Genomic DNA, 26,641 nt, shown 5'->3' on the forward strand with positions numbered 1-26,641 from the left:
CAATGCGATAAACTACCTATTTGTATTGTACAGTCAAGAGTAGTGCAACGGTTACAAGGCGAACGATCTTATCATATATTTTATCAGCTTTGTGCTGGGGCTTCTCCTGCTCTTAGAGGTATACGAATAAAAGGCTATTTTTTATGCAGTTTTGCTTCTTGTCAGTTTGTTTTAGCAATAACTTTGTTCCATATATAAGCTGCCTTTTCTTTTCATAGCTTGTATTGTAATAGCTTTCTTAATTTTTCTTTTTCACTGGATATTAGGCAAGTTGCATAGTAACCTCACTCTACATGACACTAAAGTAGGCAGCATGCATTCATTCAATATGATGGCATCATTTTTATACAGTAGCAAGTTGGCCATCAATAATTCATGAATTGCATCTACCAACCTTCAACATCCTCTATGAATTCTAAATATCTTCGCTTCTTTGCAGAACTTTTCATTCTTATCTATGCTTTACTCTTCTCAAGACTCCATTGTGTTTCCGAAGCCAGCACTCTGTTTGCACCATCTTGGCTTGATTTACTTACTAGACACTACTGCAAGATGATGTATTTTCTTTCACATATGATTAGATTGACATTATGTTGATTGAAAGCAATTAGGAAAAAATCTTAGTTGCTTAAGTGTTCATCTAATTCACAGTCTCCAAGACCGGCTAAAATCAGTTCTGAAAGGTGCTCCTCACAAACATATCTACCATAGTTTTTGACTTAGATATTTAATTTTTAGATGTCCCTACTATTTCTGATCTGTCCAATTAACAGCCAGTTGGAGAAGCTGTTGAAACTGATTATCTACAGACTACAATTGAATACTTAAAACATGGCATAGGTTTCTTGTTTTGTTAATAGTAAATTTTATTGAATGAGGTGGCATGCCTCAGTTTTCAAGTGACACAGAGTTCACATTCTATACATTTTGTTTCCAAATCAAGAGATATGACATGCCTTGGTAAATCATGAAATCATCATGACAAGCTCTACTCTGACATTTTGGATGTATATTTCTGAGAAGAAATACATGGATCTTGTCAGTGTCAAAGGATTTTGCAGCTTTTCACCCAAGCCTCTGGACATAGAATGCCCTTATGTATATATAATTTTTCATGAACTGTATACATATTCACTATCTTCCAAAGTTACAGTTCCTTCTTTTGCAGGCACTGTTTGCCTTGGTCCTGATATCAAGGCAGATCAAAGAGCAGGTGAACTGCAGTGACCGAAAATTTGTTAATGTTATCTCATCTTTTAGTAGTTTTCTACCCCATTTTACTTCATCTAAACTTTTCTGATGAATTTGTTAGTTTGTGATGCTTGGACGTCATTTGAAGCTCATCCTCCTAAAGATTTGAGTTAGAAATGCAATCCAAAATGATTTTCAGAGTCAATATTTTTTAGGTGAGGTAAGCACTTCTTGCACTATTGAATGTGCTGCTATATATATCTATATATATCTATATATATATATATATAATTTTAAAATGAGGGACTCTTTCTGGAATATGATTAAAGTGATTTGAGCTATTACTGTCAAGTGTTTCATAAAAGTTCAGACATCATGCGGGCATGTTGAGCCAAGTATACTGAGCTTCCTGACAAAATAATTCCTAATCTGTCCATTTCAGAAGTGTGTGCATTTTCTCCTTGTTAGGCAGCAGTTTCACCTTTCAAGTTAATACATTATAAATCAAAGAAGGGCACATTATTTATTAAAATTTCTATTGCTTCTTTAGGCAATAGATACAAAAATTGCACTACAAGACAGTTTTAGCACCCTAGCAAAACAGACGGCACCCTATGTTAGAAAATCAAAGGTAAAGTAGATTTTCTTACTTGTTAATTACTTGTGATAATTAATCTTCTTTTCTTTGTTAGTTAATATTTCTTTTTCATCAAGTAATTACACAAACTGTTCTTCCAAGAACACAAAGAAGTACGAGACACAGAGATTTAGGCTTTCAAGCCAGGGCAAAACCTCTCAATAGGGAAAACCCAACAATCCTCCTCTTATTGAATTTATTCAAAATGAGATATCCAACACAAGACCAAAGACTCCCTCCAAGTCAGCCCTCCTCTTTAAGTCAAGGTCAATAGTTGAATCTCTGCCTAGTCAAAGTCAGAAGCAGCTTCCAAATTTCTGTCCTTATTGCAGGTTTAGTCTCTTATTATAATACACTGACTTCCAATTACAGACTCTTTGCCTTCTATTACTGACCTTCGGCTACTACAGCAAACCCTTGACTCTTTACCACAGATCTTCAGCTCCTGCTGCAGATAGATAGTTTTAGATTGAGATTCGGCTTAGTCACAGACTTTGGTTTCTTCAAGTGTTGTAGACTTCTTTTTATCCTCGGTTTTTCTTCTCCTGTTGGATTACAGACTTCAAGCTTTTTCAAGCCAGGGCAAAACCCCTCAACTAGGGAACCCAACAATCCTCCTGTTATTGAATTTATTCAAAATGAGATATCCAACACAAGACCAAAGACTCCCTCCAAGTCAGCCCTCCTCTTTAAGTCAAGGTCGATAGTTGAATCTCTGCCTAGTCAAAGTCAGAAGCAGCTTCCAAATTTCTGTCCTTATTGCAGGTTTAGTCTCTTATCATAATACTTTGGCTTCCAATTACAGACTCTTTGCCTTCTATTACTGATCTTCGGCTACTACAGCAAACCCTTGACTCTTTACCACAGATATTCAGATCCTGCTGCAAATAGATAGCTTTAGATTGAGATTTGGCTTAGTCACAGACTTCGGTTTCTTCAAGTGTTGTAGACTTCTTTTTATCCTCGGTTTTTCTTCTCCTGTTGGATTACAGACTTCGAGCTTTTTCACTTTCTTGGTTGCTACCCAAAAGAGGTTGAATATGAGATGTTATATATAGCTGTCCATGATGAATAAGCCAAACATAGGCCAACTTTAGAGGGAGAGCTGACTTGGAGGTAGGATAACATATTTTTACAAAAATTCAAATTTTGTTTCTTTCTTTACAATTTGTCAAACTTGAAACGACTCTTATACAAATATATTTGACTCTTGTTGCTAAGGAGCCTGAAGAACATGCTAGATCAAAAAGTAAATAAGAATAAATTCAATAACAACTTTTTCTTTCATTATGAAGACCGACACTAGTTACATTTTCCAACACCCTAGAGGCAAAGGTGGTGCATATTATTGTTAAGTTTGCAAATTATTTGTAAATGCATATTTGCTTTGTTAAGGTTTTTTTAATCTAGAAATAGTGTTACTTTTGAAATCTAATAGTTGGGATCTTTGAGTCCAAAACAAAAATGACAATATGAAGTACAGAACTCTTTGATGACTCCGTCAGCAATTTCATGGTTTGCTTACACAATTTGTTTGCACTTGATGCAGAAAAATTGAATTTGAAGTCAGCAGATGAATATTATTACCTGAACCACAGTAACTGTCTAACAATTGACAAAGTAGATGACATGAAGAGTTTCCATCTTTTGTTGGTAAGTGATTTATTTTTATTCAAAAGGAAATGCTTTATTTTGAGTTCATGACATTGGGATTTCTTTAAGAGTTACTGATGAGTGATCTCATATACAGGTAGCCCTAAATGTGGTTCAAATTAGTCAAGAATATCAAGAAGATGTATTTCGAATGCTTGCCGCTATATTATGGCTTGGAAATGTCACATTTTCTTTTATCGATGATGAATGCCACGTGAGAGTCGATAATAATGAAGGTAAGAAATTCAAGTGTACATTTGCGGGATTGTCTTAAAATTAAACCATTACTTGTAGAACATTGAGGCTTTTTGACATTAAATCTTTGATTTTGTGGTCCTGTTCTTAATATTTTGAGCTGTACATGTAAGAACATGATCAGACCTAGTTGTTAGATTTCTTTTTATATATGGATAATATATGTGTATAACATCTATATATTGTATGCCTTCAATGCTTTTTCTCCAACATTATCTTGTCTGCGGTTTTTAAATGTAACTAGGCATTATCCTCACTCTCATTTTCTGTTGTGTCATGCGAAAGTCTATACCTTAATTGTTATTATTAACTTCATCTCATATCAAAGTCACTGGTGGCTGCAGTCTTCTCTTTTTTAATTGTTCTCAAATTCTCAACTCTTTTGTGTTTATAGATATTTACGGCACGTACATAAATAAGCTCAGGTGTTTCCTGTCAATTGGGGTTATTTTGGGTGGTTGGGAAGAATGATTGTTATTTCCCCATGCAGGTTCGATTCCCTGCAAGTGACATGATGATGAGAAATATTGTTGTAATGGTTACGTGCCTATGAATATTGTTATATTGACCATCACTCTCGCCCTCGGGCTGAGAGAGGATGATTTCCCTTGCTAAAAAGGCTCAAATGTTTCCTGTACAATGTTCTACAACATATCTGTTATGTATAGATCTTTCTGAAGGTCCACAGCCTGTAACTGCAACTTCATTTATGTGTATAATTCATAGTTTTAAAACTGAGAGTGGGACTTCAACTTGACCACCTATCAACTCGGGTTTCACCTTAGATTTGGATTGACTTGGACTGGTTTGATTTCAATGACTCAATTTCCAAGAAAAAACATAAAATAAATTAAATATTAATGAAAAAAATAATTTTAAGATTCCAAACCACGACTCCAAACCATTAGAGACGAAATATGCAAAGTTCGCTCATATATATATATATATAATGTAAGGGTGAATATACCAAATTGGCATAGTGCACTACATATCAACAACAAAATACATCATCAGTGAGGCTCTACATGGCCTCTAGAGTCCAAAAACGATGCTATAATCTACCGGCATGCTACAAATCACTGATTGACTTGATCAGTCATAAAACTCATCGCCATTGATAGAAATGGGATCATTAGCAGGAGCTATAAAACTTCCTTTAGTTCAGAGTATTCAGACTCCCGAGGGACATCTACAACCTTAGTAGTAGTAGTGCTAATAGCAGAAGCATGAGTTGGGTGAGTGGCATGACTATTGTTTGCATGTGCCATGCTTGGTGCTTTGCTTACTTCAGCTCCTAGTTCGGCTATTGTATTGGGACCATTGCAACTAACCTACTACAAATCATTGATCAACATGATCACTCATCAAACTCATAACCATTGCTAGAAATGGGATCATTAGTGGGAGCTACAAAAACATCCTTTGGCCCAGTGTCTTCAGGTCCCTCGGGGACATCTGCAACCTGAGTAGTAGTAGTACTTGCAGAAGCACGAGTTGGATAAGTTGCATGACTGTTGCTTGCATGTGCCATGCTTGGTGCTTTTCCTTAGCCCCTAGTTTGGCTATTGGATCTGTATTGGGATTGCCCCCACAACTCCTTTGCATCAATTTCATAATTAGCATCAAGCTCTGCTGGGTGAGACTGCTTTATCCATTCTAAAGTTGGACAAATATCATCTAACACAATGGGATCTGCATCAGGTCTTTTATTATGCAATTGGTGGTATCTTAATCGTAGGTTGTTCTGTACAAAGACTTGATCATTTATCCACTTTTGTTTCAAATTATTTCTTTTCTTCATGTGAATCCACTAAAAAGTAGATCAATTGTGCTCACACCCAAAAGCACTGCAAGTTTGGCTTAGGATTCTAACGGCAAACTTTTGCAATTAAGGACACTGGTTGCCAAATAACTCCCACCAATGTGCTATGAAGATGAAGTTAGTTCAACAAATTAGATTATATTTTGAATTTAAATATTTGTACTTAAAAAAATCTTTGGAATTATTTGCGTGGTTGCTCCACATCTCTTGGAACCTTTGCTAGTTTTTGCCAAAGTCACATGTGCCCTAGTGAAAGCATTGATCTTTTGATGTATTTCCAGTTGCTCAGACTCATTAGGGACCATGTGCTCCAAGAACTCGTATAACCCATCTTTATCCTCCCTGTTTTGATCTTCTCCTAACCAAGCTTTGTAATGATACCTTGGGTTTAGGAAATACCCAGTGTCATGTATAGGGTGATGGGATTCATTGTTCAATTTTATATCAATGATCTCCCAATGAGGCCCTTACATACCTACTCCATCCTTGTAGACTGCCCTTATCTGCTCCTTTGCTTGATCTATAGCTCTCACATATGTAACCCATGCCCGAGTTTTCTCCATCCACCCACCACAACACTTTAATAAGGGGCTCACCAGTTGTCACAAACTTTGCTTCTATTTTCTGAAAAAAGTTTTCAAAGCTTCCTTTTTGGTGTCTTTCTGATCTTTTTTGCGAGTCCATCAAGATCCTTTTCTTTAAGTTCTCTTCTTGGGAAAGGAGAGATTGCAATGTGAGGAAGTGAGTTGCAAATCTCATGATGGTAGGGCTAACAAGCTTCTTGTCCTTGATGTTTTTCTTCATTAGGATCAATACCCATGAGTGGTTGCAGATGTATTTTGTGATAAACTGGGCATACTCTCTTTGGATTTTTTTCGACACAATTTTCACTTTTGGTGGTTTTGTGACACAAATTTTCAACCCGCGGTTTTTAATTCCAGTTATGGAATTAAGGTTGTAATCCAATTTGGGTCAATGTATTAGGGTTTTCGATGTGGAGGATCCTACATATTGTATTGTAAATGATGAAGTTGATTGATGATAAAAACTAGAGGTGTAGCTCTAAAAATTTTGCTGGTTTTCTTAGTTAAGGGTTTACAGAGTAAATCTTTGAGTATTATGTGTCACCATCATTTACTTTTCTATTTATAAAGAATTTGTGTATGCATTGCTTACTGTAAAGGTCTAAAGCTTAGATTTTCTATTAGAGCGGTTATTGCCTTCCCAAGGACACCTTTGTTGGTAACAATTTGGTTATTTTGAGTTTGTGATAAATTTGGATTTAGGGAGAGCTTTGTGGTGGTGATTTTTTGTGTTGGAAAAGAATGGTAAGCAGTTCAAAAATAGAGATTGAGAAATTTGATTGGAAAAGTTTTGAGTTGTGACAATTCAAGATGGAAGATCTTTTGGTAGACAAAGATTAGTGGTGATTGCGGATCTAGGAATTGCTTCGATGGGGATGTTAAGAAAAGATTATACAAATTTGAATTGAAAGGGAAAGAGCACAATACAATTGTGTCTTTCAGATTTAGTATCATTGAATGTTTTAGGATAAGCTACAACTAAGCCATTATGGGATATGTTATGGGATTTCTATCAATCTAAGTTCTTGGTAAACAATATTTTCCCATGGAAGAAGATGTAAAAATTGAGGATTAATGATGGAGACTTGGTGATAGAGCATTTAGATGCCTTTAATACTGTGGTAAGTCATTTAGTATATGTTGATATTAAGACTTATGATGAAAATAAGTGTATCAATTTAGTGTGCTCTTTATCATACTTCTGGGATAGTCTAGTTGTAGCTACAGGTAGTAATGCAACCGTTTTAAGTTTTGATGGTGTGGTCTTATCGTTTTTGTCAAAGTAAATGGGATGGGAAAACAGTTATAGTCGGAGCATAGACTCTTTATTTGTAAGAGGATGTTCTCTGGATAGAAGTTAAATTAAGTCCTCAAGTGGGATATCTAAATCTAAAGGTAGTTCTAAATCTCTAGGAAAATTTATGAAGAAATGTTGGAAATGTGGTAAAGAAGATCATTTCAAGAAGAATTGTAGGTCCAAAAGTATTGAGAGAGTGAAGGGATCTATAGATGCTCCTTTCATAGAAGGGAAAGCCTTAGAGGAAAGAGGGGACGTGTAATTGGCTTCTTCAAGAACATGCACAGATCATGATGTATGTTTGATTGACCCATGTATCTCTTTTCATATGACTCCCCATTGGGAGTGGTTTTGTGAATATGAAATTTACGATTAGAGGTGATGTGTTCCTCAGAAATGACTGGATGACTAGAATTGTAGGACAAGGAAAACTCGAGTCGATATTGAAGAATGGAAGGATTAGAATACTCCTTAGTGTTCTACACATTCTAGAGCTAGTTGGAAACATGATATTTGTAAGTAGGACGAATGAATCATGATATAGGTGTAAAAACGGTTTTTGAAAGGGAAACATGTAGGATGGTTTGAGAAATGATGGTACTATTGAGCAGAGTTTGGACTGGAACTCCATACAAGCTATGGGGAAGCATTGTCAAAGATGGGTGGAATAGTTCTATTGTTCATTAGGGTGGAGTTGAAGAAGACAAAACCTTAATTTTCTTGGGAGAAGGGACGATGTTGTGGCATCGTAGTTTGGGACATATTGGAGAGAAGGGCTTTCAAGCTTTACACGATAAAAATATGGTTTAAGGTATGTTATATTTGGTTACATTGTAGATCTTGATTTTTGTGACCATTGCATAGATCGTAAATAGAATCAGGTAAGATTCTCATAAGGTAATACAAGTGCAATAGGAATTTTATAGTTGTGTTTGGACAAATGGTTCATTAGGTAAATTTGTGTACTATGTTTTGTTCATTGATGATTTCTCAAGGAACACATGGATTTGTTTCCTTGGGAAGAAATGTGTTATTTTTGATAAATTTAAAGAGTTCAAGGATTTTGTGGAGAGCTAAATAGAGAAGGAAATTAAGGTGTTAAGAATAGAGAATGGTGGGGAATTCTATTGGAATGAGTTCAAGGAATTTTGTAGTAAGTGTTGTACAATAAGGTGAAGGACCTCTTGATGCATGCCTCGATCAAGGTTACTTGGGAGCGGGGAGTGACATTTTCAAAAGCTCCTAGTTTGGGAGCGAATTGGGAGGAAATTTTTATATAATATATATATTTTATATATTTTGATGCATATATGTCATCAAAAGCATGTAGAATGATGAATTAGGTATAACAAACATAAAAACATGGATTGAAACATATAACATCAATCATCTAGAAGGTATAATCTTCATCAACCACGTCCACTAGTTAGTGACATACAACATATCGAGTCTCATGAGTCATCAATCTTAAAGTTTCAAGCTTTCAAAATTCAATATATAACGTTAGCGGGGAGTGACATTTTCAAAAGCTCCTAGTTTGGGAGCGAATTGGGAGGAAATTTTTATATAATATATATTTTTATATATTTTGATGCATATATGTCATCAAAAGCATGTAGAATGATGAATTAGGTATAACAAACATAAAAACATGGATTGAACCATATAACATCAATCATCTAGAAGGTATAATCTTCATCAACCACGTCCACTAGTTAGTAACATACAACATATCGAGTCTCATGAGTCATCAATCTTAAAGTTTCAAGCTTTCAAAATTCAATATATAATATTTATCATCATTGATCACTAAAGTTGTAACTTGTAACCATTACCATTACAAAGTAACCAAACAATAACAAAGAATATCTAACATGAAATAAAATATTTCTACTTTCACAAAGCATCATATTCATAATTCATTACCAATGAGTTATAAACGCCAACTTCAAACTTAAAGTGTCATATATTGTTTACAAAAAATACCATAATAAATATGAAAGAGTCATTATTTATAAAAAGTACTAGAAAGTAGAAAAGACAAGTAAATCTATTATCTATTGCTTGACCCTCCTGCCACGAGAAATTTCTAATTTTTTTGTCTTGTGCTTTATTGGGGGTCTCCTCTTGCATAATCAAACGACCTTGGTGCTCTTGATTAAATACAAGTTCCATACCCTAGTACCCTAGGTGCTCTTGATTATTAGGAGTCTCCCCCACATAGAGGGCTTGGTGTTCTTGATTAAATACAAGCTCCATACCCTAGTACATGACAAAATCTGATGGAAACATTGCAACCCCCCAACCTTGAAATCCTGAAAAAATGATAAGTCTGGTGGATTTTGATTGAGACCTAAAATTCTACTTTCTCCATATGAAATCCAATGAGGTCGAAACCACTCTCAAACATCATGAATCATTTCATGGTAATGTTAAAAATTTAAGTAAAAGGATGAAAATGAAAGATAAAAGGGAATGCCACTTTTACTTCATGAATTTAACATTACCATGAACTGCATATCAACACTAGGGCCATAGATTTGAACATTACGCTGCCCCACTCAAAATTTTTTGTTTCCAACCTTCAGTCACTCCCTCTATCACTCTTGAATAGGCAGGGAGCAACTTTTTTTTAGGGAGTGCGCTCTCGATGCGCTCTCGCCTGGAGCACGCTCTGAGAACAGGTTCGAGATGGGGGGGGGTGCTCCTCTGCAACCGTGTCCTCAATAGCATGGGTTTGTGAAAATGAACATGTCACTTACGGAAAAGGAAAGTAGAATCCTCGATGGTGTTAAGTTAGGACAAGAATTCGAGGCAGAGGCAGTGGATACTGCATGTTATCAAGTTAATCAATGACCCTCATCAGCATTGGCTGACAAGACTCGACACGAGGCATGGATTGGTAAGAAAGCATCTCTTAAACATTTTAGTGTTTTTCACATTAATGCTTTTGTATATGATCCAAAGGAAAATAGGAGAAAGCTAGATAATAAAGCCAGCTAGAAAGATGGTCTAAAAGGTTGTAAGCCTTGAAATCTAGAATTAAGAAGGTTGCTTATAGTCGAGATGTCGTCTTTGGAGAGGTCAAAGATGTTGGCACAAAGGAAGTCTTACTAAGGCAAACAAAACTTGAGGTAGTAGAGTTCGAGTTGTAGGATGAATAATTTGACTCAGCAGAGGAGCATGTCTCAAAATAAGAAACTCATACTCTAGTATTGAGGATATTGGTTTTGGAGAGGAGGAAACCACAAAGGTTTACTCAACCTAATTTTTGTTTTTGTTTGTTTTCTTTATTATTTATGATTATTCCAAAATTGATAGGGAGATGTGGACTCAAAGGATGGTGAACTTTGGAAGAAAGCGATGGTTGAAGAAATGATGCCTTGGATAAGAATAAGGTATGGGATCTAGTTGAATTGTAGGTTAAGAGAAATCTCTCTCGTAGCAAGTGGGTGTTTAAGAAGAAGTTGAATGCCAAAGTTAAAGTGTAGAGCGACAAAGCTCTATTAGTAGCAAAAGGTAATTTGACTTTGGTGAAATTTTTTCAATTTAGAGATTTTTTGTTTTCTTGTTGTTGTCTTAACTTCTATTAGATTTCTTTTGTTTGTTGTTGTTGCTTTTCATATGGAAGTAGAATAAATTGGTGTAAAGACAACATTCCTACATGGGGATTTGGAAGAAAAAATCTACATGAAATAACAAGAAGGTTTTGCAATGAAAGGAAAGAAATAGCTGTTTTGCAAGATAAAAAAGTCCCTATATGGATTAAATCCATCTTAAAGGATGTGGTATCAAAAATTATATTGGGAGTTGGTTTCATAAATAGTAAGGCTGATCATTCTATGTGTTTCAGATTGGTAGGTGATTATTTTATATGTGTTCTTGTATGTGGATGATATGTTGTTGATTGGAAACAAAAAGGAAATCATCAAGGATGTGAAACTTTGGTTGTCCTATAATTTTGACATGTAAGATCTTGGTGTTGAAAATTTATTTTGGGCATGTAAATTAAAAGAAACATGAAACTCTAGTTTAATCAAAGGTAATATGTTGAGACAATATTATGGAGGTTAAACATGAAAGAATTTAAATTGGTCAAATTCCCTATTCCTGTCATTGTAAAGTTACTTGTAGATCGGTGCCCCAAGACATAGGAAGAGGACATGAACTGTGTTCCCTATGTTCGTGCCATTGGCACTTTGATGAATGCAATGTTCTATACTATACCAAACATTTGCACATCTAGTGGGTGTTTTGAGTAGATATATGTCAAAAGCAGGGAAGGAGCATTCAACAATTGTAAGAAGGGTTTTTAGGTATCTGCATGACATTACAATTTATAGAATATGCTATCAAAGAAGACTTGGAGTATATGTTGTTGATTGGAAACAAGAAGGAAATCATCAAGGATGTGAAACTTTAGTTGTCCTATAATTTTGACATGTAAGATCTTGGTGTTGAAAATTTATTTTGGGCATGTAAATTAAAAGAAACATGAAACTCTAGTTTAATCAAAGGTAATATGTTGAGACAATATTACGGAGGTTAAACAAGCAAAAATGTAAATTGGTCAAATTCCCTATTCCCTAAGTTGCAGGAAATGCATGGTAGGAGACTGTTTCCGTACGGAAACGGAAACAAAACCCTGAAACGCGTGTGGTACGGTTGTGAAACGCGTTTCTGGCCGTGTTGGCAAGTTTCTTGATGCAGAAACGTGGCCAGTATGGCCGAAAACGTGTTTCATGGCCATACGACGCCGTTTCCACTTGTAACTTGTGTTTTTATTTTTATTTGTTTTCTAATTTAATATTAGGTTTTCCTAATGACTTTTAGTTGCTTCTAGATGCATGTCTAAAGTTATAAAAGTGAACTTTGTCTCATTCTCTCATCACACTATTCAGCAAGTCATTTCTCTTGGAGATTGGCGATTTTAGCAAAGGAGAAGAGAGGAAGAAAGCAGTGGTTTCAGCTAGGGTGTTTTGAGCAGTGAGCAAAGTAGATTTCAGCAGCAAGAGAAAGAGATTTCAGCAGCAGATTTGGAGTGCAGAGTTTTCGGCTACGACATTCTTGGATTTTTGGCTCAGCTACAACCATATTTCTCTTCTCTTTTCTGGCATTTTGGGGTAGCTTCAGCTACAAAAATTTAATTTGGGTAAGCAACATTCATTTTGTTAGTTTTTTCCTACTATTTCTTCAATTTTTCTAGGGTTTATGCTGCCAAAAATATGGAAAACGCTTTTTATTTACAGATTTGTTTTTTTAATTTATTTTTGCAGCAATGGCTTCCAACCAAAGTGCAGCTGCAATTTCAAGCCCTAGGGCCAACCCAAGGGCTGAATATTATCCTCTTTGGAGGCATGTGACGAAGCTTCAAAGATGTGCAGGTGGTGGCTCATGGGAATGGCGATGCAATCTTTGCAATAATTCATACAAGGGCTCCTACCCAAGAGTGAAGGCACATCTTTTGCATGGAGGAGGACAGGGGATTGCAGGATGCACAAAAACAACAGATCCATTAGCAACGAGGGCATATCAAAGAGAGCAAGATGAGGCGGATGGTACTAAGAGAAAGCATGATGACCTTATTCAAGCTACTCCTCAAGCTCCATCTAACATTGAGCCAAGGATTGTAGTTGAAGCAAGAAAGAGGAGAGCTGGTCCCACTCAACAACATGAACAACCAGCACCCAAAAATACCAGAGGGGCATCCCCTTCAATTCAGGATAGCAGAATTGCTAAATTGGTGAATGTGCAAGCAAGAGAAGAAACTGATTCCAGAGTGGCTAGGTGCATTTATGCATGTGGTTTCCCATTCAATGTTGTTCGCTCTCCTTATTGGCAAGATATGATAAGGGTGATTAACAAAGCTCCTTAAGGGTACAAGGGGCCCAACTATGAGAAAGTCAGAACCCAGCTTCTCAAAAATGAGAAGGAGCTTGTGGAGGATATTTTATCTCCAATTCGTTTTTCCTGGAGTAGCTCTGGGGTTACCATAGTCTCAGATGGATGGACAGATACAACGCGCAGACCATTGATAAATATCATTGCCAGTTCCCCCAAAGGAGCACTGTTTATCAAGGCAAAAGACTGCTCAGGAGAGGTGAAAGATGCACAGTTCATTGCTGATGTTATTATAATAGCTATTGAAAAAATAGGGCGTAACAGGGTGGTGCAAGTTTTCACGGATAATGCACCAGTTTGCAAAGCTGCAGGTTTAATTATTGAGGGGAGGTATGACCACATCTTTTGGACACCATGCATTGTCCATAATCTGAATCTGATCTTAAAGGAGATCGACAACAAATTTTCCTGGATAAAGGAACTTACAGGGGAAGCAAGGGAGACTGTCAAATTCATCACCAACCATCACCAATCTCAGGCCATATTTTGAGAGTACTCCAAATTGGAGTTGTTAAAAGTTGCTGAGACAAGATATGCCTCAAACTTCCTGATGTTGCGCCGCCTTGTTGAGGTCAAGCATGCATTAGTTTCTATGGTGGTGAGTCAACTTTGGATTGAGTGGAGACAAGCAGATTCAGAGCGGGGATCTATGGTGCGTAGATTGTGCCTTGATGAGGATTGGTGGAGCAAGGTAGATTTCTTGCTAAAGTTCACAACCCCTGCATTTGAGCTTCTCCGGAGTGTTGACATTGACCAACCTTTCTTAGGAGAGGTATATGATGGCATGGATTCCATGGTTGAGAAAACTATGGAAATCATTTCGCAAGAGTCTCAACAACTTTTGTTTGTTGATGATCAATTTGTTGGCTTGGTCAAGAAAATCATTGTTGATAGGTGGAACAATTTCAACACTCCATTGCACACTTTAGCACATGCTTTGAACCCCAAATTTTATGATGAGGAGCTTATTGCTCAAAGCAATGGGAAGAGGAAGGCACCCCTTAAGGATAAAGAGGTGGCTAATGGGGTGAAAAAGGCCCTTATGAGAATGTTTCCTTCTCATTTACACAGGGAGGTAAAGGAGGAATTTGCCAGTTTTGCTGCAGGAATAGATGATTATGCAGATATACCAGCTTTGGAGGAGAGAAGCACCATGAATCCAGTTGGGTGGTGGATTTGTCATGGAGCAAATGGTGTACATTTGCAAAACCTTGCCATTCGTATTCTTTCACAAGTGGCAAGCTCTTCATCAGCAGAAAGGAATTGGAGCACTTATGGTTTTATTCATTCTGTGAAGCGCAATAGGTTGGGTTCACAGAAGGCAGAGGATCTTGTTTATGTGCACTCCAACGTTCGCCTTGCATCTCGTAGGGGTCTAGAATACAACAGTGGTCCTTCTAAAGAATGGGATGTGGATGCTGAAAATCCTGATTTGGATTTCTCTCTTACTGCCCTGAATATTGAGGATCTCTCTCTTACTGCCCTGAATATTGAGGCCGAGTCTGGAAGTTGAGTTGGCGCATCATCTTCTTCAGCAACACCATCCACTATTGAGCATTGTACTGCTTCTATTTTTGATGAGGATTGTTATGATGAGGATTAGTCTTTTGTCTCTATAGTTCTTGCAGCCTTATAGTCTTTATTGTACTTGCAGCCTCATATATTAATATAAATGAAGGTTGATTTTGAGATTTGGATATATAATAAAGGTTGCTTTTGGATATTCCGATATTTTTATTTTCATTATGTGATCATTCATGAGTAAATGTGATGTAAATTTAATCTTAATGTTTAAATGTAATAAATTATAATGTATCATTTATGCCTTATGATTGCACACACACACACACACACACACATATATATATATATAGATATTCGCGTTTTGTACCCGTTCCCGTTTCGGAAACTCATACCCGTTTCCCCGTTTTGTGCTACCTTGCCTATTATTGTCATTGTAAAGTTACTTGTAGAGCGGTGCCCCAAGACGTAGGAAGAGGACATGAACTATGTTCCCTATGTTAGTGCCATTGGCACTTTGATGAATGCAATGGTCTATACTATACCAAACATTTGCACATCTAGTGGGTGTTTTGAGTAGATATATGTCAAAAGTAGGGAAGGAGCATTCAACAATTGTAAGAAGGGTTTTAAGGTATTTGCATGACATTACAATTTATAGAATATGCTATCGAGGAAGACTTGGAGTAGACATAGTGTTGGACATACATCGCATTGTTGACATAGATTGGGTTGAAGATCTAGATTGCAGAAGATCTACAAGTTGTTGTGTTTAACTTGTTTGGAAGACAAATTTGTTGGATGAGAAAGAGAGTCTATAATTTCACTCTAAACTATAGAAGCTAAATACATGGCAAACACTCATGCAAGTAAAGACACTCTATGGTTATAGATTTGGGTATTGGGTTTGTATAGGAAGGCGTAAGGGTAGATTGTAATAGTCAGAGTGTAATCTTTCTAGAAAAAGATGTACCTTATCATTCTAAGACAAAGCATATTGATGTTTAATACCACTTTGTGAGAAGCATGGTTGAAGACAAGAAATGAATGAACATACAAAACTATCGGGATAGTCATTGTATCACAAGGAAACCCTAAGAGTCATAAACACCGTCGATTTGATAGATCACCTCACAACCGTTGATTTGGTAGGTCGAAAAGAACATTCGTGGAGGTGCCAAAGATCAACATGTGTACGCGTAGAAGGATCTAGAGAAGTTTTATATAGAACTTTATGAACTATATCGAATTCAATGCCAAGAACTAAGAAATAATATACCACATTTAAACCACAAATTCAAAGAGTACATATTGATATAGGTCCATGCAATGGGTTATACAACAAAAAGATTTGTATATATGATATCAATCTAATTGACATATGTTATACCTTCTTGTGGGATTAAGGCATGAATGTTGTAGCTAAGGTTTAAAACGATGTCGATGATTACATGATTATAATCCTGATAGCGATAAAAGAGTATAGTATTACATATATGAATCAAGTATGTTGGCGAGCAAAGAAATAACATACTTTATTTTTAAAAGATCCAATTATTTATAAAATATAATACACTATTAAAGGTTTAATATACAATTGTTAAATAAGTTTAAATGTGGTAGACTAAACTCAACTAAAATACTAAGATAAGCATATCAGTAAAAAGGAAAAAATTTCTTGGTATGGGGTATCAATGTCTTAGAAAGAAACTCAAAAACGAAATAGTGTTTATGGAATTCAATCAAGATGATAGTATAGGAATTACAAGGAAAGGAGTGTGGGTAAGAATTTTAGTATGATGAAGGTTTCTATTGTCTATTTTAGAAAGAAGTATATAAATAGTTTATTGAATTAGAGATTTCTTTGAATAAAATCGGTACAAGAGAAATAGATGTATGCCTCTATACTGTTAATTGTTCTTTAAAAAAAAATTGGTTAGAAGAGGTTCACTACATTCAATGTGTTTATTTCCCAGTTTAATGATTGTTTTCATTGCTTACATTTTAGTGCTTATTTGCAAAAGTGAGATCTTTAACTAAAGGGATGAGATACACGATGTAACTCTTTGTTTGTTGCATGAACACTTTGGCTTAAGTGTAGTTAAATATTGTGACTTGTGCTTGTTAAGGGGCTGTGTGTTGACACCACAGTGATAATCATATTTCATAGAATTTTCCTTTCTTGCATTTATATTGTTGTTTGGTAGAAGTGATATTGTTTATGGAAGGGAAAGGATATGCATTGTAACACTTCCTTCGTTGCATGAACACCCTGTTAGGTCATTGTGAAGGATTGCAACCTGTAGTGAAGGGGTTCTGTGTTGACACCCCAGTTAGCACACATCTCCTAAATTTAATTCCTAAATGCTTTTCTTTTGACAACAATTACAATGGTCTAGGTATCACTGAAGATGGGGGCTTAAGCTTGCTTGTAATCAAGATAGGAACACTCAAACCAAAGTTGAGTGAAAAAATATCTCTTGTGACTTGAAAAAACTGTCTTTAAGCATGTCATCCAGTGAATAAGTCCCCTATAACATTGGTTTTTAAGTTTGGTTTTTAGGATACTCTTTCCATTCTGCAGTGATAGGTTGGAAACCCTAGTGATGCCCTAAACTTTGTGCAAATGGTGTAGCATCTATATGTTTAGGAACTCCCAAATTGATAATTTAATGTTTGGAATTTAAGCAATTAAATCGATTAACAATGTGAAAGGTTGACTTTGTGAGAAGTCCATGTATGAGAACTATCTAAGAGATATTGCACCAAGGTGAAGACCACATACTGACTCAATAGATACATAATCATATGGTAAGACATAGGTGCACCTTGACACAAGCTGGATTGGCCCATACTTTGGCCATCCACCCTACAAAAGTAGGCTCCCCTAATACCATAAGGCCTCAAATAAGTCCATCCAAGGCCCTCCAATCTTATCTAGGATGAAAGGAGCCAGAGATGTGGGCAAAGGGACTGGCCATGGCCCTGTTACTGCTCAAACTAGCAGGGGGCCTAAAAGGGGTTCCTTAAGGGACAACTACTAGATCAAGGGCAAGAGTGGAGACTTAGCCCACTGTCACCCCAGCTAAGACTCCCTACTCTTTACGGACTTTAATCGATGGGAGTAGACCCTGTATATGGAATGTCACTTCTGAAGGATGAATCGAGAAATGGATGTGAATTGACCTTAATGATCCTTTTCCTAGAAGGAGGTCAGGAATGGAGCTTGCTTGCTCTTTAGGCAAGGTACAAAGCTTTCGAGGTGAAGGAGGTGAGGATTTAAGGGCTAGGTTGAGGGGATATGACTTGTAAAGGAGTTTCCCAATCCCTAAAATCCTTATTGAACTTGGTATCCCAAGTGGTTCTTGAAGAATTGACGTTTCAAAGGAATGGGACCACACAGGACCAAGTGGACCCAACCTAGGTTAAGGGGACAAAGTTTAGCAACCATTGATGATCTTAACCCAGACAAGGAAGGGGAAAGGATAAAAACAAGAATTTCCACTTAAAGGTGTCAAATTGATCCTATGAGGTACTAGCCTAGGGAATACTAGGGCAAAGTTTGATCTCAAAGCCAGGGCTTGGGATATCTCACATTCCCACTATCGGAATTTCTTCGAATTTGGAGGAGGCCTTGAGGACACACCATCGCAGTAGAGGCTAGGAGATTGGACTTTTTCTATGGTTACTTTGTTGGGAAAGTGATGCCCTAGGTGACCCAACTTGGCTAGACCTAGAGGAGAAAGTGAAAGTTGAAGAAATTGGTTCTTTGAGCAAGCACCTATTGGTAGACTAGTGCCTAATCCCTTTGGGAGAATGCAGTCTAGGAGAATAATGAGAAAGGACTTCGTTTCTCAGTCAAGGAGGACTTCGTTAGCCAAGCATCCCATTAGGTGGTTTCTACTTCTAATGGGGACAATTTGTCCAAGGTACATCCTTCAAAAGGTGGTGGCATGTGGTAGAGGGATGAATGGAATAGGGAGTGAAAAGGGCCAGCCCTAGGCCACATGCTGGGGTACAAGGGTAGCTAGTAAATGGGAAGCCCACACTTGGGTATATAGTGTATAAGAGGAGCAATCGTGGTACATGAGGTGTCCTAACCTTGATTTTTCCACCCTTCTTTATATGCTTTTTGCATTGTTGTGATTTTTCTTTAATTAACTGCTAAGGGCTCAAGGGGTAAGAGCATGATGTGTGAGATATAGCAGTGGATACCCCTTTTAAAGTAGGGTGGTTCATTGCCCACCAGGGGTTAGGACAATCATGGGTTCCTAAATGATAAAAGAGGCTCATCTAGGGCCTGTAGGAACCAAAGTGATGGCCATGAAGATAGGGTAGAGCTCATGTATTGGCTTTTGCCCAGGTGCTAAATGTGTTTGTCCCAACCAAATTTTGTGTTTTGTGGTACATTTCCTGTTGAATGTGGCCAATTATGCTTTTACTTTTCTTTGTAATTGCATCAACCTCCGGGGCATCATTCCAAGCCTGACCCAAGGTGTGGGCAAGGGGAAGGGGAGAGCTAACACTATGTGGACCCAGTGGAGGAATGTGGACCCAGGCGGGAGAAATGATGAATGGGATCATAATGAGTGACAAGGGGGCAATATATGTGGATGAGGGAGCGGGACCATGCAACCAAAATCAGGGTTTCCCATAAAGTACCAACCCTAAAGCCAAAAGGATCAGTTAAAGAGATCCCACGGGACTGGAATCCAAGGTTAACATCCAAAAAGGGTATATGGGACAAAAGCACAAACCTAACCCGTTCTTCCCACCGAATCCCCCCATTAAGCCATGCCCAGAGGTGTCCATGATAAGCAAACTACAATACTCAATTACGAAATGACAAGGCATACTTTTAGGTTCGGGAGGCCCACCTTCAAACAGACGATCATGGCAGATGGGTGAGGGACCACATGACTGGCTCAGGTGGCGGAGAAATGGCACAACGAGCTAGTTGGTTGTTGCAAAGGGGCTGCTGGCCACTGGTTGAGGACCATCTTGGAATTTTTTTTTCTCCTAGGGATATCACCCACAAAATGGTGGGTAACATGCCCGACCAACACAAGGTCTTGGACACCTAATACCAGGCCTCACATGGTTGTTACAAGGCCTTAACTTATGACCTTGGGCTTACAGTGGTGTTGAATGCACTGTAAAAGTCATTTGTACTCCTAACATGAGGGGTAATAGTTCCTTTTTGAAATCATAAAAAATTGACAAATTTTTGGTGTTTTTTCATGTATGGTTGAAATTACCATATCAAAGTCAAACATGAGGTTTTCATATATGTACTCCTAAAATGAGGGGTAATAGTTTCTTTTTTGAAATCATGAAAAATGGGCAAATTTTTGGTGTTTTTTCGTGTATGGTTGAAATACCATATCAAAGTCAAAGATGATGTTTTTTGAATGTAATTCATATATTTGTTTTCTGGTTGAAGGATGATTAGAACCTCAAAATGTTGCTCCAAAAACCCATCGTGTATTTTTGAGATTCTTTTGACCACGGGGTTACATTCTTTTAATAAACTTAGTTTTGATAGTATATTATTAAAGCTCATTATAATACTTTTCTGACTTATTTCTTGTAACAGCGGTCAGAAATACTGCGAAGCTGCTTGGTTGCAGCGGTGGGAAGCTCATGGAAGTATTATCAACTTACAGGGTTTATAATGGCAGTGAAAATGCCATGCAAAAACTTACCCAATCACAGGTGTGGTAGCATTTTCCATGTTGTGCCTACTTTAATATTGCTTCTGTAAACACTGGCATGTTTTCTTTTCTATACCCTAGATACTTCTAATTGATTACCTTTGCTGATTTTAGGCAGCAGATGCTAGAGATGCTTTGGCAAAAGTAATCTATACAAACTTATTTGACTGGCTTATAGATTGTATAAACAAGTCACTAGCATTATCCAATCATCAATCAGGCAGTTCGATAAGTATTCTTGATATCTATGGCTTTGAGTCTTTTAATGTGAGTGGATCGACTGCCCCCTCTTCAACTTCTATTTTTTCTTTTCTTATCACTCATGGATGCACTTTGTAATATTTTTATTTAGTGCAGCTGAAGTTTGAGCTTGTATTTTGACGTTCTCTTTTATTTTTGCAGAGGAATAGCTTCGAACAGCTTTTCATAAACTATGCAAATGAGAGACTTCAGCAACACTTAAACCGTCATCTTCTTAAGCTTGAACAAGAGGTAGATATTCTGTTACTTTGTCAGTGTAGATTGAGAATAAATTAAAGTATAATACATACTCAACTTTTTCTTGTGAATCAAATGCTTCATTAAAGGTTATAATCATTTTAACAGTGATTGATGTTCTCATCCATAGTTACTTCTATTTACTTGCTTTATCACTTTTGAGTAATGATTACTGATAGATTGTTGTTGTAGGAACTCAGTCATGCTTGTGGGTTTCTAAACATAATATTGTAGTTTTGTCAAAAATATAGATAGTGAGTACTGTTCACTGGTGTAAAGTGTGAATATTCTAAATGTGTTAAGGGCTTGTTACAATATTACTTCTTGTTTGCATTAGAATTGCTTCAATTTCCGTGTCTTTAAACTTGATAGAATATTTAATACTTTCTGCTTTTACTCCATAACCTTGTATCTGTTGGAGGGCTGCCAGAAGTTGTCAGTATTTCTCTATCATGGAGAATGAGTTGTACACGTGAAATATAGCATGATAGTGTTTGGTCAGCTTTGATTCAAAGATATGATAGAGGAAAACTAACTTATAGGAAGAGATACATGTTCCAAATGAGGAAACAAAGACATTTTTCAAAGTTGTGACTCATGAGTGGTTAAGGCAGCTTTATCCATCTTATTTAACAACTATAAAATACCCCATATTTTTCCCACAGATGTTATCAAGTGAGGTATAGTTAGTCATGGGGTCTTGTTTTACTGCCCTCACGTTGTTGCATTGCCTTGTTAGAGTGAACTTTAGTTTTTTAAAAATCTTGATAAGTGCTCTTCGAAGACTGAAGGCAGATATCCCTTTAGCAGAAGTAAAACGTTTGTTATTCAACCTTGGCCAGGAGTTGTATGACATGTATAATTTTGAGGGTTCTGTATAGGTAAGCTTGTAGGATTTGGTTGTTGGGATTGTCTTATAGAGAGGTAAGGATAAAAGAGCTTGTAGACTGGGTCAGTGAAACCTTTTTTTTAATAAGATTAACAACATTTTTATTATTTACTACATATATAAAGGTACAAGATTATTTATGACAAAAAAGTGGTCTTGCAGTTTGGTAAGCCTTTGACTAATTTATCAACATAGATTTTACTCATAGTAGATAAGCTTTTAGTTATGCATACAAACTGATAACAAATGATTACTAAAACGTAATGACCTTTTGACACTAATAAAATGTTTGAGTTGGAGAGCTAGGTGTGGCAATGAAAGGATTATGCCAGATTAAATACACAACGCAAAACAATTGGCCATGCATTGGTCCGCAGTAGGTCTTAGTTTCGCCTATCAAAAGCCACACCAACTCTCCTTTGATGGATTGTTGGTAGGTGGGGCAAGCCCACTAACTTTGTTCTTGTGCTTAGGTTGCCCAACAATTGGGATTGCATGGTTTTTAGTTGGATATTTATTTGCTAGCCTATCTCAACCATGGATGGAGCAGTGGACAAAAATTGACCCTCATCATGGTGCGTATCATGTGAACCATGGCGTGAGTGTCTTCTGCTTCTATGGAGACTTTAAGTTGAGATGTTTTCATGAGGGAACCAGCTAAGAGCGCAAAGAAAATTCCCCCATCAATTGATCAAGCTATGAATTTGATTGAGCTCCATGGCCATCTTTACAATTTTGTTTTAGCTTTTCAAGGTATAGTTGGAAATAGTGGAGAAAGAATTAGAAAAGTAGATGGGTTTATGTGCAAAACAAAGATTTTGCACATCTTGCTTGCATTGTTTTTGTAAGAAAGGAGTTGTCAATTTGATTAAATGCCATGAGTAATGTGTTAAAATTTCGCAGTTCAGAGATGAATTTCTCCTAGAAGAAATCATATATTTCAGTTCTGTTTGAACCACTTATAATAAAATCTCATTTCTAATAATTCTAATATGATTTTCCAAAAATAGTAAGTCACATTTCAATTTGGAAGTGACTTTCCAAAAATAGAATGTCATGCCTAAATGATCAAGGATGATTTCAACATATGGAATCCACTTTAAAATCAAATCAATCATGATTATGTAAGTCAAGAATTAATATATTTATCCTTACTAGTATTATTATTATTCTGATACTATTATCTATAAAATAGTCTAAAGTCATTCACCTTTAATGGATTAATAAAAACGAATTCTCTCATGAAATAAGTAAATTAAATTGAGAATCTCTTACTTGGCAAATTGAACTTCTCTGTTGGAATAAAATAGTAACTCCACACTTAAGAGAATGTAACCCTCACTCACTAATTCAATGTATGGCAAAAGTGTAACTCCTCCTCACTAAATGCACTTGTAACTCCCTCATTCAATTTGATTTGTAACTCTCGCCAAATATTCTCTCATGTCTAAGTGTAACTCTCTCTCTTCCAAATTCGAATTGTAACTCCTCAAGACATATGTACCTCTCTCTCTATTCTTGGGATGAGTTACACTTCTCCTTAAGTAATTCTTGCCTCATGGAATTCAGTTCTCCTATTAATGGCTCAAGATATGGATTCATTTTGTAACTCCTCTCCTTTCTCACTTATTTAAGCAAGAGCAAGTGAGAGTAATAACATGTTCATTGTGAAGGACAACTAGTGTTGAGTGTGTGCACGAGAAGTGTGAAAGCAAAGGAAGAGCAAAAGCAAGGGAAGAGCTAGAGCAAGTGTGAAGGACAAGGTCTGATCAAGAGAAGGCGGAGATCTACAAGCAAAAAACAAGAGTACTTCAGCTACAAGTTTATTAGACATTGGTGACTTGATTCATTCTCATTCTTTCTCTCTCTCTCTCTCTACTCTGCTGAACAATTGAAGAAATCTAATAGAAGAAGAATCATTTGTGTTTTCCCCTTGTGGGTTTTGCCCTGGTCATTGGACTTAACTCTCAGTGTCTCATGTTTGTGCTTGGCTATCATCATATGATCTTTAAGTTTATATTCTATCTACAATTGCTGATCTGAAAAGTTGTGAAAAAAAAATCTGCGATTCAAATAGTTGTAACATCATAGAACTTTCAATTTTCTACAAAGTACATTCAACTTCCTGTTAAGTGCATTCAGTTCCATTCAGTTTTTTGCAAAGTACATTCAACTTTCTGTTAAGTACATTCAGTTCCATTCAGTTTTCTGCAAAGTACATTAAGTTTTCTGCATAAAATTTTTAGGTTACTGCAAAGAATTTTTAAATTTTTACATAGAAATTTCAGATTTTAACAGGATGAATATCAAAGACTCAACTAAAATCATCCCTGAAAAATGTCTTCTTTCAATTTATATAACAACTAATTGTTTTAGTGTACAAAAATAAAAAAGTACTGGTTTAGAGGTCCCTAGCCTTTGCATAAGACTAATGTACTAACAAATGCTTCTTCATGATAGAAAGAAAAGGGGGAAGTGATGCTTATCTTGGTGAGCTCGGAGATTAGAGCAGGGATTTAAATGAAATAAAGATGAAGAGGTGAAAAACTTTCCTAGGCTTGGTTAGGGATTTCCAACTTTATATTGTGTATAGAACTAGATGTGAAATTTCCACGATGGCAATTATTGGATATTACTCTCCTAACTTGTGTAGTTTATTTGTCTTCTGTAAATTAATTTTACGACAAATAGCGAATAATTCACAATTGCAATCTTCACAAATAAAAAAATTGTGGAAAATGAAATATGAAACTGTGAAAATAATGCGCGCACACATAAAAATATGACAATGTTATTTTTGGACAAATGTCCCTGGAAAGCCCCCGAAGGGAAAACCAATGCAGCAGATGAGGCTTTTATTATTATTCAACAATTTAGGAGAAATTACAACTGGTTGCCTTTCACTGGCAATTCTTCGGCAAATGCTGATCTTCACTGGCAAAATTTACTGGAGACTAGCTGTCTCCCTTTGCTACTCAAATTGGCCCTCTCCAGGCAACTCACACTCTCCTAGGCTATTCACATTGCCTCTGGGAAATGCGCACTCCTGCTCTCATGAAATTCGTTCAGACTCAGAATCTCCCTTCTGCAAGTCATCTTGTCTTCTGTATTGCTCTAGGCCCACTCGCTCTGCCATTGAATGATAGATTAGGTCTTTGACTCATTGAATGAGCTCATTTGCCACTCGCATTATCTACTAGCTACTCGAGCTGGCTAAATACGACCTCCTCTGTAGATAATTCAATCTCTTCTTCCCGTCTCTCAGACACTAGAAAATACTAGGGAAATCTCCTTCGGAATCTTGCTCCCAAATTTTTGTTGAACCCATGCTACTGATGTTTCCCTAGCTTCAACTGCGCCCTTGCTGAGTCACTGCAACTGGGTAGTCTAATTGCTTGACTCACAACTGATGCCTGCTCCAAAACCTTCGATTTGCTCTTATAATCTCTTGTTGGAGTTTCAACGACCACGATCACATCTCAATCGATGGCTAAGATCATCTTGACTCTGTCAATTAACCTTTTCGGAAGTCTCTACAGCAAAATCAAACTTCCTCAATTAATTCATTTTAATTAACCAATTTTCCTAAGTTAGGAAATATTTAATTATTAGCTAATTAATTTAATTGAGGTGTCTCGAAGTGTTTTCTCGTAAAACCTTTTCAGGGTTTTGGAGATCTCATGTTCCTTAGCCTCGTAGACATCATAGAGAATATAATACCTATTTACTGCTACCACAATAAAAAAACAAACACTCGTTCTTAGCAAGGAAGGTGTTCTCCACTACTCCCAACTGCTCCCTAAAATAGACAAACTTTGCCCTACCCAAGGCCTTTGTGAGTATATCAGCCACTTTCTAGCCTATAGGAACATGCTAGAGCCGAATTGATCCACACTACCACTGCGCTACTCTGATATCGCACTGCTGATGCCTCTGTGCTAGAGTCTCTTTGGCTGAAATTGAACCTTGCCTACTGCAACTGGCCAATTCGCATTGCCTGTGTCGAGCTGCTATCACTGCAATAGAGTGAGCCTTAATCACTCACAAATATATCGAGTAATTGCAACTGCCTATTGAGTGTCTGAATGCACTCACCTAGCCCTACAGTGTCTCTCAAGTATTTGACTGCGCGTTGTTGACCTTTCAATCCTCATGCTACTTTTACTCTTGGGCTCCCATAGCAAAGGTAATGATCCAATTGAGAAATCACAACAATTGGAATGATATTATCAAATGAGGTATGTATGCTTACATAGATAATTATGAAAGTCATGTCATATGATTGCAGATAATATGGATCACTATTTCCATCCTGGGAAATATGATCAAGAGAAGAAAAGATCTCCTCCTCCGAAAGATTGCAGCAAAACATAAGTTACACTAGATGAAATCAACATAATATGTTCTCATATGAATCATGAGGAAGCTGGCTACAATTAAGGAACTATGATTGGAAGCTCCCGGGAATGAAGTGTGAAAAGATACGAAGAGATCGTGATAATATACAACAAAGGTAGAAGGCATTCAACATCTGAAGTCTAAGAAGATTTGGCTAGAAGATCTCCTGGAAGGATGTGAAGGCTCTGATGGAAGGCAAAAAAGATAGAGACCCTTGACAATGGATATCTGGGGGAGATGTCTCAATCTACGTGCAAGATGCTGATACTTACATGAAGATG

At 36.8% G+C, this 26,641-nt stretch overlaps 1 protein-coding gene across 1 annotated transcript in view; it reads left to right on the plus strand.

Annotated features, from left to right (window-relative positions):
* Positions 1-26,641, plus strand: part of LOC149264027 (myosin-1-like) — a 202,120-nt gene that overhangs the window by 84,114 nt on the left and 91,365 nt on the right. Inside the window, exons 9-14 of the mRNA XM_089427361.1 lie at positions 34-118; positions 3,378-3,481; positions 3,579-3,717; positions 20,458-20,576; positions 20,690-20,842; positions 20,978-21,067. Coding sequence (XP_089283487.1) covers positions 34-118; positions 3,378-3,481; positions 3,579-3,717; positions 20,458-20,576; positions 20,690-20,842; positions 20,978-21,067 — 690 coding nt within the window. The remainder of the gene's footprint in view (positions 1-33; positions 119-3,377; positions 3,482-3,578; positions 3,718-20,457; positions 20,577-20,689; positions 20,843-20,977; positions 21,068-26,641) is intronic.

Source organism: Pinus tabuliformis, chromosome 6 (assembly GCF_031772625.1).
Source record: "Pinus tabuliformis cultivar Carrire ecotype Pingquan chromosome 6, CPIR1, whole genome shotgun sequence".
Classification (NCBI taxonomy): Eukaryota; Viridiplantae; Streptophyta; class Pinopsida; order Pinales; family Pinaceae; genus Pinus; species Pinus tabuliformis.